Source organism: Psittacula echo (assembly GCF_963264785.1).
Source record: "Psittacula echo genome assembly, chromosome: 24".
Lineage (NCBI taxonomy): Eukaryota > Metazoa > Chordata > Aves > Psittaciformes > Psittacidae > Psittacula > Psittacula echo.
This window is the reverse complement of record NC_137759.1, coordinates 6077644-6092187: the sequence shown is the minus strand read 5'-3', so window position 1 is coordinate 6092187 and position 14544 is coordinate 6077644. Positions and strand designations below refer to the sequence as shown.

General features: G+C 47.0%; 2 protein-coding genes across 3 annotated transcripts; both read right to left on the bottom strand.

Annotated features, from left to right (window-relative positions):
* Window positions 1-344: 344 nt before the first annotated feature.
* NDUFS7 (NADH:ubiquinone oxidoreductase core subunit S7) lies at window positions 345-4141 on the bottom strand. 2 transcript variants are annotated; one of them, XM_080634324.1, is made up of 8 exons: window positions 4021-4140; window positions 3800-3836; window positions 3567-3635; window positions 3041-3158; window positions 2235-2414; window positions 2114-2160; window positions 987-1075; window positions 345-528 (listed from the first exon to the last, which is right to left on the bottom strand). In XM_080634324.1, the coding sequence occupies exons 1-8, from the start codon at window positions 4034-4036 to the stop codon at window positions 431-433; spliced, it is 654 nt and encodes a 217-aa protein (XP_080490450.1). In that variant the 5' UTR covers window positions 4037-4140; the 3' UTR covers window positions 345-430. The 2 variants fall into 2 exon arrangements, with proteins under 2 accessions (XP_080490450.1, XP_080490451.1); XM_080634325.1 differs by lacking the exons at window positions 345-528; window positions 987-1075 and adding an exon at window positions 1082-1308 and having other exon boundaries at window positions 4021-4141.
* Window positions 4142-4178: 37 nt separating this feature from the next.
* Window positions 4179-14515, bottom strand: PWWP3A (PWWP domain containing 3A, DNA repair factor). Its single transcript, XM_080634323.1, has 14 exons — window positions 14391-14515; window positions 13588-13683; window positions 13270-13337; window positions 12848-12918; window positions 11424-12434; window positions 10715-10834; window positions 10247-10317; window positions 9678-9754; window positions 9114-9174; window positions 8540-8615; window positions 8374-8424; window positions 7510-7940; window positions 6692-6780; window positions 4179-6457 (listed from the first exon to the last, which is right to left on the bottom strand). The coding sequence occupies exons 2-14, from the start codon at window positions 13642-13644 to the stop codon at window positions 6379-6381; spliced, it is 2262 nt and encodes a 753-aa protein (XP_080490449.1). The 5' UTR covers window positions 13645-13683; window positions 14391-14515; the 3' UTR covers window positions 4179-6378.
* Between the last annotated feature and the right edge of the window lie 29 nt (window positions 14516-14544).

Genomic DNA, 14544 nt, shown 5'->3' with positions numbered 1-14544 from the left:
AGAATTGCTTTCTGGCTGCTGTGCACACAGATATAAGATCCTTTGTAGGAATTATAAGCAAACAGCAGGTAGTAAGAGATGAGCTCGGGGACACCTCAGGGTTGGCCTGGACCTGCACTGGTCTCAAAACTTCCCAACAAAGCCAAAGAGCAAGTCCCAGATTTCAGGCAAAGCCTTTATGTCACGATAGGTAACTTCAAACATCCTCCTTCAGAGCCATTCAGATCAGAAACCACCACAGTGAATGTTACCAGATCCAACTCCTGCTTTTTAATCTGTGTTTTAAATGAGTTAGAACACTTCAGATAGGAAGGATGCATTAATGACAGAAGACTGTCTTAACCAGGTAGACTTTTATTAGAAGGCGTGTGAGGACACGGGTTGATTGTGCGTATGAAGGCAAGCAAGAGGGGAGGTCATAAATAAGAGGCTATTTCCTGTACCAGATCTGGATCTTCTTCTCCCGTTTGATTTTCTTCTGAAGCTGCAGGATTCCATACAGCAAAGCTTCAGCTGTAGGTGGGCAACCTGAGAGAGACAAAAAGGAAGCCACAGGGCTGCTTGCTGCACTGAAATGTAGCCAGCAGATGGAGAAGTGGCAAACCCCAGGCTTTGCCTGGAAGCAGCTTCCACCTCCTGCCTTTGCCACTGGCTTTCTGTAGTTTAAAGAAACTGAAGTGTTTTTCTGGAAAGGTCTTTTTAAACCATAGAAACGCTTCACTTTTCAATAAAGTGATACCTCACAACAGTATGTGGTCAACTAAACTATAGCCCATACTTTACACAATGGTTACTGGTGAGTAGCATCACCAGAACCACCCCACTCGCTTACTGGATCTTAGTGAAGCATCTGCAACTTCAACACCCCAGTTTGAAACAGAAAGATCTTGAGAAACTACACTGAGCACTGTCCAAAGGGGCAAAATTCACTTCCCTGCCATGCTGCTCCGAGCTGGTGCCATGGCACATGGAGCCACCCTTCCTACCTGGCACATAGATGTCCACCGGCACGATGCGGTCGCAGCCCCTCACCACGGAGTAGGAGTAGTGATAGTAACCTCCTCCATTGGCACAGCTGCGAGAGACGGGCAGGTTTCAGCTTGGTTAAACACGGCTTAGTGGAGACAGGAGGCAAAGGGGAGCAGGAGGCAGAGGATAACACGAGGCCAGCACCTCATCCGAGTGCCGCAGGCAAGGAGTATCCCTCACAGGTTTTACAGCATGATGCCAAGGTTCACACCGTGGCCATTCAGCCTCCTCAGAAGCCCCGGCTGGCAGAGGCTGTTACATTTCAAGCTGAATTTTAAACTTAAATAGGGGAAGCTCAGGTTAGATATAAGGATAGATATAAAGATAAATATAAGGATAGATGTAAGGAAGAAGAGAGGGTGAGGAGGCGCTGGCACAGGGTGCCCAGATAAGGGGTGAATGCTCCATCCCTGGCAGTGTTGAAGGCCAGGTTGGACAGAGCCTTGGCTGGCATGGTTTAGTGTGAGGTGTCCCTGCCCATGGCAGGCGTTTAGAACTGGATGACCTTAAGGTCCTTTCCAACCCAAACCATTCTATGATTCTATGAATCAAACCAAACCATTTTCATTACTCCTACGAAGCATATCTTTAAACAGTCCTTCCTCCATCCTGCAAACTCTTTTTGATTTCACCACATCTGTACAGAGCATTTCTGGAGCTGCTCTCTCTGCTCCAGGCCCTGGTGAAACGACTGCCCTCAGCCCCAGGAGACACACAAGTTGTCAGCTCCATCGTGCCAGGGCTGCACGGAGCTGAGGTTCTGTCTTGGGCTGCAGAAGCTGTTTGAAAGGTTTCATCTAAACACAAATTGTGATATTCTGGACACGTGCAAGTCGCCAGACTCTGAGAGCTGCAAACCCCCAGGGAAAACTCTGCAGTTCACAGTGATTTAACAGACATCATTCTCCTCACCCTAATGAAAGGGAGCCTTTATGTTTCCTTTGTAACAAGGCTCCTTATATAATTTCAGGGGTTGGAAGCAAAATGAGAAATGGGTTCCTCTCCCTTCATCTCCCTGGCTCAAGCAGGCAAGAGCAGGTTTCTCCCACCAAGTAGGAGGCACCAAGCACGTTCTGGCACTTACCTCCCCATGGAGACCACATAGCGAGGTTCTGGCATCTGGTCATAGACCTGCAGGACAGAGACAGCTCAGCTCAGTCCCCGTTGCCTCCCAGCACACAAGGTGCCCACCGCAGCCCCAGTACCTTCCGGAGAGCCGGGGCCATCTTGTTTGTGAGGGTGCCAGCCACGATCATGACATCAGCTTGCCGGGGACTGGCTCGGAACACCACCCCGAAGCGGTCCATGTCGTAGCGAGGAGCCGCCATGTGCATCATCTCCACGGCGCAGCACGCCAGGCCAAACGTCATCGGCCACAGGGAGCTCTGTAGCAGAAGAGGCAGGTTGTGGAGAGAGCCGAGCCCCTGCAAGGGTTGACTCAAAGGGCAAGAGGTGATCAGATAGAGAAGGAAACAGGACAAGAGAAGGTTCAAGGTCTGTTCAGTGAAAACAGTGTTTGCCATTATGTAGGAGACTAAAACCCACCGCTCCAGGGGAACAGATGCGTAGGGATCTGAGTGTTTGGAGCCTCAGAGATGCTGAACGTGCTCAGAGGTGAAGACGCTCCCCTTAGTATGTCACACTGCTAAAGCAGCCACCTCAGAAGCCCTGCACAAGGGCAGCGGTGACTGGAGAAGGCAACATTCAGCTAAGCCAGAGCACCCTGTTTTCAGCCTTCTCCATGGCACGGAGCAGCCACTCGTTACGAGGATTATGGGAAACCAGAAGGCACCTTCTGCTCGTGTCTGAAGGTCAGCTCTGCTCAGACAGGCACTGCTCTGCACCACCCTCCTGCTCTGACACAGCACCCAAACACCAACCTCTGGGCCAAGAAACTGGAGAATTCTGAACCTATTTTTATCCTGAGATGGCTCAACCCCATTTCACACCAGCACCTCCAAGCATTCGATACCATTGCTCCCTAGTGAGCAGGGCAGTTTCAGACACTCACCCTTCTTGCCCAGTTGACCAAGTCATCGAGTTTGGTGACAATGTATTCACCCCTGCTACTGGGGACGTAGGACTTCTTCTGCACAATGGCTGAGCTCTTTTGCTGGATTTGGACAGAGCTGAAGACAAAGAGCACAGGAGTGTCAGGCTCCAGTTATTTAATGTAACTGCAGAGTACAACCATCAGCCCCGAGGAGCTTTGGTCCCATGAAGAACCCATGGCACATCGCTTATGGACAATCTCACACCCACTGCAGACTGGGTTAGAGCAGGGCGAGGGATCCTCCCCTCACTGTGGGGAGCGCTGTGGTTATTGCTCAGAGCCCCTGTGTTCGCTGTACCCACATTACAGAGGGGCCCGGTGGGCTCATCTCCAGGCTGACAGCAGCCTGGCTGTTAATCCTGCCTCTGAAGACGTGAAGCGAGGAGGGGACTGTCAGGCACAGGCAGAGCTGATGCGAACAGGAGGTTTCCTGCCCTGTCCCACTGGGGATCCCTCGCCCCAGGGAGGATGGACCCAGCGGTACCTGTCAGCCTGCTCAGCCACCGGCGTCTGATGGAGCAGCCGGGTGTGAACAGGCGCCACGGCACCGGGCCTGGAAAGAAGAAGAACCCTCGCTGCGTGACCACGGTCACCGGGGCCGGCCCCTGCGGGGAGCACAACGGCCCCAGGCAGGGAGAAACCAAGCGCTCGGGGAACAGAAACCACCGAGCACCCAACGCGGCCGCGGCTGCTCCCCCCGCCAGCCCCGGCCCTCACCGCCAGGCCAAGGCGCCGAGCCGAGGGAGGCGAAGACCTGCAACGAGAGGACGGGAGAGCTCAGCGCCGGCCGGACACCGCCACCGACGAGAAGGGAACGGCCCGAACCCGGCCCGGGCCGGCCTCGGAGGGGACAGGGTCCCCCCACGGCCCCCACCCGCTCCCCGGGTCCCCCCTGAGCCCCGCTCCCGGCCCCGTCCCTCCGCAGAGGCCCCGCTCACAGCGCAGCGCCGCCATCTCGCCAGCAGCCCTTCAGGCAACCTCTGGGCGCGGTGCACCCGCTAAGCGGCCCGGCGCGGACCCGGTGCGCCGCCTCAGCGCGCCGGCGGGAAACGCGGGGCTGCGCGTGGAGTTCCGCGGGCAGCGTCCCGGCCCTGTCGCCGTCCTCGGTAAAACGAAGCGGGAGGAGTCGGGCGCAACCGGTACCGCTGGGCCGCGGAGGAGCGGCCGCGCAGAAAAAAGCAGCGGCCGTCCCTGGGTGGGCTCGAACCACCAACCTTTCGGTTAACAGCCGAACGCGCTAACCGATTGCGCCACAGAGACCCCACTGCCGCCGCCGCCGCCGCGCGCGCCGCTGTGGCAGAACGGCCTGGCCGCTCCCGAGTCCCAGCCGGCGGTGACGGGAGGGGCGGGGGGAATGCTCCCGCGCAGCCGAAATAGCTCAGTTGGGAGAGCGTTAGACTGAAGATCTAAAGGTCCCTGGTTCGATCCCGGGTTTCGGCAACCGCGTCTTTTCCTGCCGGGCCTCGGGTTGCTAAAACGCCCCTAAAGCCAGAGCCGGAGAAGGCATCAAAACCCGGCTCCGAGTCATTTTAATCTCCTAGCAACAATCACGGCCAGGTAAGGAGCAAAGGAAGCTGCTTTAGTTGAGCTTGTCCTGTTCAACAAGCAGCTTGGTCTCAGCAAAAGAGGAGGACTTCAAATAACGCACAGGATCAGACAAGAGCACATTTGCTTTCTTGTACTCACCCCAACGTATTTAACATGAAACTGGCACTTGCAGCACAATAGTGCAGCTTTATCTGACACACAAAAATAACCTCCACGCAGTGTGAAATAGAGGTGGAAGCATCTGGCCAGACAAGCACAGCCCCAGCAGCCTGCTTGGCAGAACCGAAGCACACAAAGAGTAACAAGCCTTTAGCAATTCACTTCATCAACCTTTAATTGATTGACAACACAGTCTCAGGACTGGGTTTGGTCCTGAGGTGCAAACAGCCCTGTAAGGAACCTGTAATGCCTGGTTTGAAGGTGGGTTTTAAAGATATAAACAACTCACATTTACACTCTTCATCAGCCTTTGGCACAGCACAGTTTGACTTTTGTCCACACTGAATCAAACTGGGATAGTGAAAGGTATGAAAAGGGGTGAGGTGAAGGCAAGGTGGATGGGGAGCTCTGCTGCCATGCATGGAGCTTAGCAGTACTTTAGGAATTTCAATTGGGAAGTACACACAGGATCATGTTTTGAAGGAGAGGGAACCTGAGGATAAACTGAGAGCCAAGTCACCTATAGTTTAGGTACACTTTGATAACATAAGGATTCCAAATGCATATTAAAACTCATTATAAAGTAATTAAAAGTATAATTAAAACATATGTTAAAGACAGTAACTGTAGCCAGAATACACATCTGTATCTCAATTTACATTTAAACTTCTGAATTTCAAACTGTCTTGGTTTCTTTTGAAGAAGCAGATCATGTTTTCATCCTAAGATAAAAAACGAGTCACTGGGGTTTTATCATTAAGTAGTTGTCAATAACACTGCAAGTCAAAGGCAATTTGCAATGTGCCCAACCTGCAAAAAGCTGGAACTATACAATGGAATTTGGTATTTAAAGCAGATAAAGACAAATAACTGCTCATAAAATTATGGCCTCAAAAAGCAATGAACCAGCATTCAAAATAGCTTCACTTCCACATGGAAAAGGGAGTGGGGTTTGTTCTTTTAAGCAAACACTGGATTCCTTTCCCACTGGATTTTACAGCTATCCCATCAATAAAAACAAAGCCTTTGTTATTCTGCTTGCATCACTAGCTACCAATTTTATTTCCCCACACTTTGAGACATGTAAAGCAGGAACAGTCAATCCGGTGGGAATGTTTTTATACAGGAAACCCACAGACATTCAGTAATGTAAAGTCACCCGGCAACACATGGCTATATCCTCCACCAGTCTGTGTTCATCAAAGACAACAGCCCTCCCGTTGTCAGCTATTTGGCCAAAATAATTCCTACAAAACTCAGCATTCTATCAAGAAGCTCTGCAAAACACCTGCAGTTCCGTGTTAAGGATGCTGAATGGATGAGGATTGAGGCAGCCACACACCCACAGTGCTCCCAACGCCCATTGCATCGTCTTTCACAGCCAGGTCAACACCACAAGAACAGCTCCAGGGCACAGAATGGGGAGCAAGGGCTGAAGACAGGACTGCATCCGAGAGCAGTGCAATGGCTACCTCTTTCAGAGATACACAAAAAGGCTTTGAGAAGTAAGAATTACACATTTTATACAAAAAAGCGCTTCATGACATACACTTAGTGCCAGGGGAGCTGTGGAAAGGTTGTGCTGCTGTTCAGACACCATCTGCAAGTGCTGGTTTGGTCTTCCACTTCTTTCTTTCTAGGATTTCTTCGTCAAAGATTTCTCTCTCCCTGAAAAGAAACACAACCTTTCTGTAGTAAAAATAACCTCACCATATGAAACTGTTTGCAGGGTGTACTGTAACACAGCAAGACATGTCCCACGTATAATCATTTGGTTACTTAAGACAATGAAAAATTGCCATACAGGAGGGAGGATTCTGGACTCTCCTGCCCTTATACTGTTTTCCATATAAACAGTAAAGTAGTAAGAAAAAGTCAGAGCATACTAAAAATAAAAGATACCTCTTGCTCACAGATGGTCCTTTGATGTACTTCTCTTCTGCCTTCTTGTAATCTATATCATCCACAACAGAAATGGCGTAAATTATGGCCTAGAAAAATAATTGGTTCCAAATCACTGTTTGTAACTTAGCTTTTATTTCATGAGTATAAATGAACTGTCTCAGTCAGTGAGGAACCTTATTCTAAAATCAATCACTTAGGAAAGTTGGATAAAACCTGAAGCTCTTAAATAATACAAACTTGTCCTTTATCATTCCCAGGAGAGTATTTTAAAAGCAGAAGATGATACTCTTCCTAGTAATTTTGTTTCTACAGAGGTTACTAATGTTGTGCTGGGAAAATTCCTAGGAAGGACACTAAATATCTAAAAGTGTAACTGTAAAAACCAACCCAGCACCTCCCAGCACAAAGAACCCAAGAAACCCCAGGGATAACTTGCCAAATTAATAAAAACCACCTCAACCCCAAAGATTTGAAGAGTTTCAGAAAGAATCAAATGGACCTGAAAGCAACAATTCTGCCTTTAAAAAACACTGTACCACCTAAAGCTTCTCCATTTGGTGCTGACAGCTTAACAGCCCACAAATGTAACTTTGGATTGTGCGGAGTTGAATGGTCTTTGCCCAAGATAGAGAAAAACTAAGTAGTTTCATGCCCCTCGAGCTGCAGGGACCATGCAGGTGTGAACATACCTGCTCAGCTCAATCACCACTCAGCTCACAAGGAACATTCTGCAAGTCACTGAACTCAAATCACGAAACACTAATGTCATTTCCTTCCTTTAAGGTGTGGTTTCTCCATGTTTCTTGTTTACTTACTTCAGGCAAAAGGACATCTGAAATAAATTTGATTCCATCTCCATTTATGTGATGCAGATGTTTAGCCTCTATTTCATTATATACTTCCTTCAAGTAGTTCACTACAAGGTCCAGTTGCTCTTCATCCTCCAAATAGGTTTCAACACAGGTCACGTACTGTCTCGAATTCAGGAATCCCTTCAGCCACCGGGATTGTTTTCTGCTTTTCAAAATAGCCAAAAGATGCTCTTCAGCCCCCTTAGTCTTCACTATAAACTCCACTATCTTCTTATTCGCTTTATCTCTAGCAGCTCTTGTCCTGTCAGGAAGAAGTTTCCTGGAGGGCTTCTGAAGTGATGTTTCTGATAAAGACTCTTCAGTATCTTCCTCTGCCACATTTGGAAAGGTGATTTGGACCAAACCTTGATAACTTTGCTTTCTAACTGGGTAGCCTGAAAGGAAAGCCACAATCATTCATACTTAAATACACAAAGCATTTGTGTATGCATACATGCTTACATACACAAATTTAAGATAAGGGACTTGCTTGATAAAAGTTTTTTTTTCCCCTCCCTTACCAAAGAGAGTAAAAAAACACCACAAAAAAAAGAAAATTAAGATTTTGCCTTAAGAAAAATGAAGGAGTTGAAGCTCTGACAGGAGCTCTAAAAGTAACTCTCTACAAGGTGAAATAAGGGGTTTCCCCAATTGTCTTAATATTTAACTTCTGTTGTGGCTCTGATAACCCTTAAAGTGCAACAATGGCATAAGTATTTTACCAGTACTCCCTCACTGGGTCTGAAGCCTCAACTCAACACATGTGTAGACACTAGAGCTAAACTTGCCTCCCAAGAGAATACTACAAAAGATAACAGGTTCACTTACTGATATCATCAGCAAAATATTCCAAGAAGGATCCCGTAAAAGAATGACAACCTAAAAAGCCCAAACCAGAGTTATTTATCAGTTCAGTTAAGCCTGTGGAACAAAGCTGACGGTTTTGGTGTTACCTTTTTTCTGATGTATATCAGAATGAATGACATCTCCTTACCTACTCTAATTCGATAGTCAGAAATCAGTCGAATACACCACTCAATTTCCTGGCGATAATCTTCTTTGGCTCGTTCCTGTAAAACAAGAGCTCTTTACAGCCCTAAAAGGAGTAGCCTACTGAAGCTTTCAGTCTAGAACACTAACCAGGTAACAGAAATGGCTAATGATAATGAATCAAAGTTTACTTGCAGTTTCTGCATTCTCCTCAAATTCAACTTCTGCCAGTGCTTTGTCACCCAGTGTGAGTGGCTTTGTGGTAAGCGGGAAACCCGCAAGTGAAAAGAGTCCCAAGCAACTGCCTGCCTTCCACAGGTATTCTGCACAGCAGCCCCACTGAGATGGAAAAGGGTGTCAGGGGATCCCCTTTCTGTGTTAGTCTCCATCTTGTGGAGCATTAATTACATTTCATTACATCACTGAATACAGCGAGAGAGAAGACAGAAGCGTGAACAGCCACAGACCAGCCAGCTGCACCAAACTCCTCTCACAGGGTCAGTTACACACTGTGATACCACTTTATATTTTCCAAAGCATGCACAGACTTGCAGTTCCATGTTACTGGTAGTACTTACTATGAGGTCCTGCTTTTCTTCACAATCAAAGTGCTTCAGACTCCTAAGAGATACTGAGAAACTGGATGAAACAAAGAAACACAGTTAGGGAGAAGAGGCAATTGAGTTGCACCTCTGTATTTACTGCAATTCTATACCTCCCTGAAAATTAGATCTCATGAGGAATTCAGAAATGCAGGTTTTATTAGTTAGGGTTTTCATAATAAGCTACAACTATGGAATCTTTAACAACTGAGAAGTACCTGGTTTTAAGACAAAACTAAAGGCAGGCTGGTGTCTCCAGAAAGTTTGGGAATCACAAGTAAAAAACACTATCTGGGTCCCCAGCCCTTCTTTTACTCCTCACATGAGCATCAGCTGCTCACATGATGCCAGCTTATCTCTCAACCAGCAGCCTGCAAAGGACATAGTCCACACCTGCAAATCCTCACCTTACTCGGTCCCTCCCTCCAAGATCAACCCTTGTTTTAACTAACAGTGCAATTGCCCTGTGCCAGGAAACAAAGTACAGGGCACTAAAAGAAGCTGGAAGTTTGGAATGTGCTCAGAATCCACAACATTTACCCTTTTTTCTTGTCATTTGTATTCCCTTCTATTAACAGCACACAGGCCTTTCGGTGTTTCCGCTTCACAGTTTTTACCTGTTGAAAGGATGAAGTCTCATTAGCATCCTAAAATCCTATAACCCTTCCAAAGCAGGAACATCTTCCATCCACATTCTACACTACACCCCATACTTAAAGGAAGTGACACAAACTTGAAAAACGAAGTTTTAAAGTGGCAAGAATAGCAAGTTACCCTAGTGAAGCATTTTTCATTAGTGCACAAGGACCCGTTCTCTTTCTTTCCTTAGCTGGGTACAACCACCCTACCTAATGACACAAGATATAAAGGCTCAGTAGTACTGCTCTGCTCTAATAGCCCCAGATGGGAATCAACCACATTTATTTTTTACATGCTTTTGTCATACATAAATTTACTTCTGTTCTCTTTGAACACTTCTACTGGAAGATCTTTAACATTTCCAGCCCTACACAAGCCAAGAAGGGCAGAAGACACTCAAGAACTTGGCAAGCAGCTCCGTATTAGCCCCTCTGCAATATCCCTCCAAGGAGGCAGCGAGCTGTTCTTACCACTGCTGGCCAATACGGATACCTTCGCAATCTGCACCAGACCAAAATCCCTTCTTCAATTGATTGTGGTTCTATAATGAAAAATAAAGAAAGAGTTCTTTAAAACATGAGAGAAGACAGTTAGCTTGTCCACTCTCATCAGCCTCCTTTAGGGAGTTTGGCTGCAGTGCTTTAACAGGTTTCAACCCCATCACCCCCAAAAATGCAGCCCAAGTAGTTCTGAATACAGCAAGTAGGAGACTTCACTCCTAAGCCCTTGCCCAGTTAGCGCAACAATTTGCATTTCATTCTGTTTCAAAAAGCCTCTCTGGGGCATCAAATAAATGCATTTTATTCCAAGCTTGAACAAAGCTGGAGTGAATTTCTGGGAAGGTTAGCTTTCATCAGCAAACTACAAGCACATGTATGCTAAAAAGAGCACACCAATCTCGGGTGAAGAAGTCTCACAGAGGTACTCTGACATCTCACCTTGATGTGATAAAACACTAGGAAGTTCTTCATCCTCCTCCTCTTCATCTACCAGAGGTGAGAGGTGAGAGAGACTCTCTGAGGAAAGTATCTTTGAAGACAGGTCAGACGATTCCAGTCCTGCCAAGAGCAGCAAGCACCAGTGTTCAGAAGCATGGAACAGTGATTAAAAAGTATCAGCTTCAGCCCAGGTGAAACACAACCCTGTAAGTGCCCCTGCCTCCAGGAGAGTCACTGTCACACCAGGGCCTGTCCCACCACTCCCATTCTCAATTCTCTGCCTAGATAAAGGCCTAATAATCTGAATAAAAGACGAAAAAGGGGAAGGAACAAGAAGAGGCTGGTTTCAGGACATTACACCAGCCTGTTCCTTTATGTAGCATCATTTTATCTCTAAATGGCCAGCAGCAAAGAAAAAACTAAGCACAAAACCAGCAAGTCCTCTAGTGAAGGGTGAGAATTACTGCTAAACACAGGTGTCCAATGCCAAACCTTAAACAGCCCCACACAGCGTCAATGCCACACCAGTATTTGGCCAGTGATAAAGTGACTGTGTTTTCTCTGCATCTCCAAAACTTACACCAAAAGGAACCAAAACCAGCAATTCAAGAACTGCATTCACAAAAGCAACGCCACCCTCCAAGATGAGTTACAGTGATCAAAGCATCAAGCAGGATGAAGTTTTCCCTTCCACAAGGGACATACCCACCTTCATCTTCTTCAAAGTCAGGCAGCTGAAACGGCTTTACTTTATTCATGACATGTGTAGTATTCTTACTTTCCTCTTCTTCACACTGCGAGGGGATGCTATCATAAAGTGTCTCTTCATTAGAAGGCCCAGATGAAGATTCAGGGCAATTCCTGCATTTCCTTTTCCCATACGAAGATGCAGTTGCACCGATCTTTCGGTCTCCATTAACCCTTTTCAAACTCCTTGGCTTTTTTCTTCCATCTAATTGCCTTGCCAGACTTTCTCTTTCACTGCTGATGCTTTTTTCCAAGTCATCCGAGGAACTTTTACAAGAGGAATCCAGTAGTGTCCTTCTAAGCTGACTTCTGGTCTTTGCGCTTCTGACAGGTACCACTGTGCCAGATGTGCAGGGGATGGACTGAGCAGACTCCTCCTCAGCAAAGGGCTGTACTTGATCCTTGGGGAAATCATTCCTACACAACACAGGAAATCCCTCACTGCTTGGTCGTTTTCTTCCTTGCTTACTTTTTTCCTCCTTTGGTTTAGGGGAGACTTTATTTCCTGCTTTTGATTTTGTCAACAATCTGGGCTCGATGCTTTTCTGTCTTGGTAGTGATTCCGATTCTGGTACTTTGCAGTTCTGACTCTCTGAGTTCAGTGTATTACACAAGTCCTCAGTACCACATCTGGAAGGGTTTGTTCCACTTCCATGTGCTTCAGCACTCTCCTCCAAAACAAAAGGACCTTTCCAGTTTGTTTTTTCTAAATCAGTCTTCAGGCTGGGATTCTTTTTTTCTTCTCTTTTCCTCTTGGAAGCCTGAGGCCCCAACTTTTCTTTAAAGAAGCTGCATAAAGGGGTCAGTGAGAGAGATCCTGAATGGTTCTCCTGCAAGAACTGAGTACTTGGCCTGTTTTCTGAAGGTGGTACTTCTTTGGGTGAGCCATTTGGATTCAAAATATCCAGGGCAATTTTAAGAGACCGGCGATACTGCAGTTCTTCCACAGCCTCATTCAAATTATTCCTTTGATCTGATGAAGGACAACATGCAATAACCTTAATTCAGATCTAAGAATCAAGAAGTCTCATTTATAGTCTATCTCTTGTTTAAGATGCAACTTGACACTCAAATCACCTGTGATTCTTAAGGCAAAGTATGCAGAGACACACAACAAGCAAGCCTCCAGTGCATTACTTCAGGGGAAGTACATACAAGTTTCTTCAATGTTCCTTCCAACATGCTACCCAAGGGAAGAGCAAAAGCAGCTGTGATTCTGCTTTGTCTGTTTTCAGACATTACAGATGGAATGGAAAGGAGAAAAAAAAAAAGCAAAAAAAAAACCCCCAAACCCACTCAATAAATACATAAGTGTAATACAGACCTACTGTGTATGATTCTATTCAGAGTATATACAAGGCAGCAAATATTGTGACATTTCCTCACCTAAGTTAGAGGCAATGTTCACGATATGTTCTTCCTTCAGAGGTTCAGCATCTGCACAGCTCACACTGATCCTGAAAGCACAACAAAGCTGACCAAAAATGTCACAGCACTAAACACTACTAAAAGCACAACACTACTTTCACCTGGCAATAAACTTACAATATCTTCCCCCACTAAAAAACCCCCACTTGCTAGGGGAAGTAAGGCAAAAAAGACAAACACATGAAGCATGTCTGAGCTAACAGTCAGTATGTTGTTCACTGACATTCCATGAGACGCTATGGACAGCTCTACAAAGGCAATAGGGCTTGAGGTTAGCCTCTGTAAATCAACAATCTCTGTTCCCAGGTATCTTTAGATAAAGGAATTACTTGCTTTTAATGTTAGCATACAACCATATAACAGTTAAACCGATACTTAACTGTTCTTTCAAACCAAGTATTTCAACTTCCAAAGAAATCTCCTTCGCAACTCCAGTTTTGCATAAAACCTACAATAAAGAGAAAAACCTGCATTTAAAAAGTCCTTGACCAAGTGTCCTGGGTTCAGCTGTAGCAGTCATTTTTCTCCTTCCTAGTAGCTGGTGCAGTGCAGGGGATTGGAGCTATATGATCTTAACATCCTTCCAACCCAAACCATTCTGTGATTCTGTGTTTACTTGGAGCTCTCACTAACTACTGTGTTTTAACCATTTCTAAGTTATATCCACCAACCTTTCCTCATTTAGACACCTGCTTTACCTTTGCTGGCCATAAACGCTTCTTCCAGGTGCAAAGAATATACTCTTGGTCTGTCATGACTGCGTTTCATGTAGTAAAGGAAAATTCCAGTGTGCTCTGAAGATAAAGGGAATAAAAGAGTTACCCATCACTTGGTCCATTTTTCTCTTCCCTTTTTTTAAGAGATACAGGACCTACATAGAACACATTGTTACAGTTATGCGTGTCTGCCTACTATCATTACTTTGTATGCATCCTCTAAGGTTAGGGTCTAACAGTGTGTCTTTTTGTAGCCATGCAACATAAGATAGCTTTACTGTGTAAACGGACAAATAGTGCCACAAATCGATTCACAAACACTGCTGCGGGCCTGCACACTCTGCAGCTTCTCGGGGCCAAACAACAGCTGCCGCTTTTCCCATCCCCAAGCTACGTCCGCGGTGCCGGTTTTTATGTAGTTAACGATTATAACCTGAGTGAAACAACTACAGAGCCCTTCCGAGGTTCTCCGCCTTGAAAAGCTTTAAGAAAGACCCATTATGAACAAGAGACAGCGTCCTAAGCATACAAAGCCGAGACCTCGGCTCTGCCGCCGGGAAGCAGCCGTTACCACAGCACCGAACGCCACGGGCCCGGCCCGTTGGAGCTGCGCTACTCGGGGCACATACGAGGCTCCAACGGCCCCACCTCAGTCGCCACCTCCTGCCCCCCCTTCCCCCCCGGCTTCCACCACCGCCGCTTCCCGCCGCCCCACCAGGACCCGCTGTGAGGTAAGGGAGAAGGGGCCGGTGCGCCCGGCCAGAGGGGCTCCCGCTGCTCCTCACCCCGTCGTAAGCAGACGGTCGGCCTGGTGCGAAAACCGGCGCAGGAAAGCCGTTACCGTGCGCGATAGGAACGCAGCCACCGGCCGCGCACCGCCTCCGTCCATATCAGGCCTCGCCCGCCCGGCTCTGCGCATGCACCGCCCCGCAGAGGGAA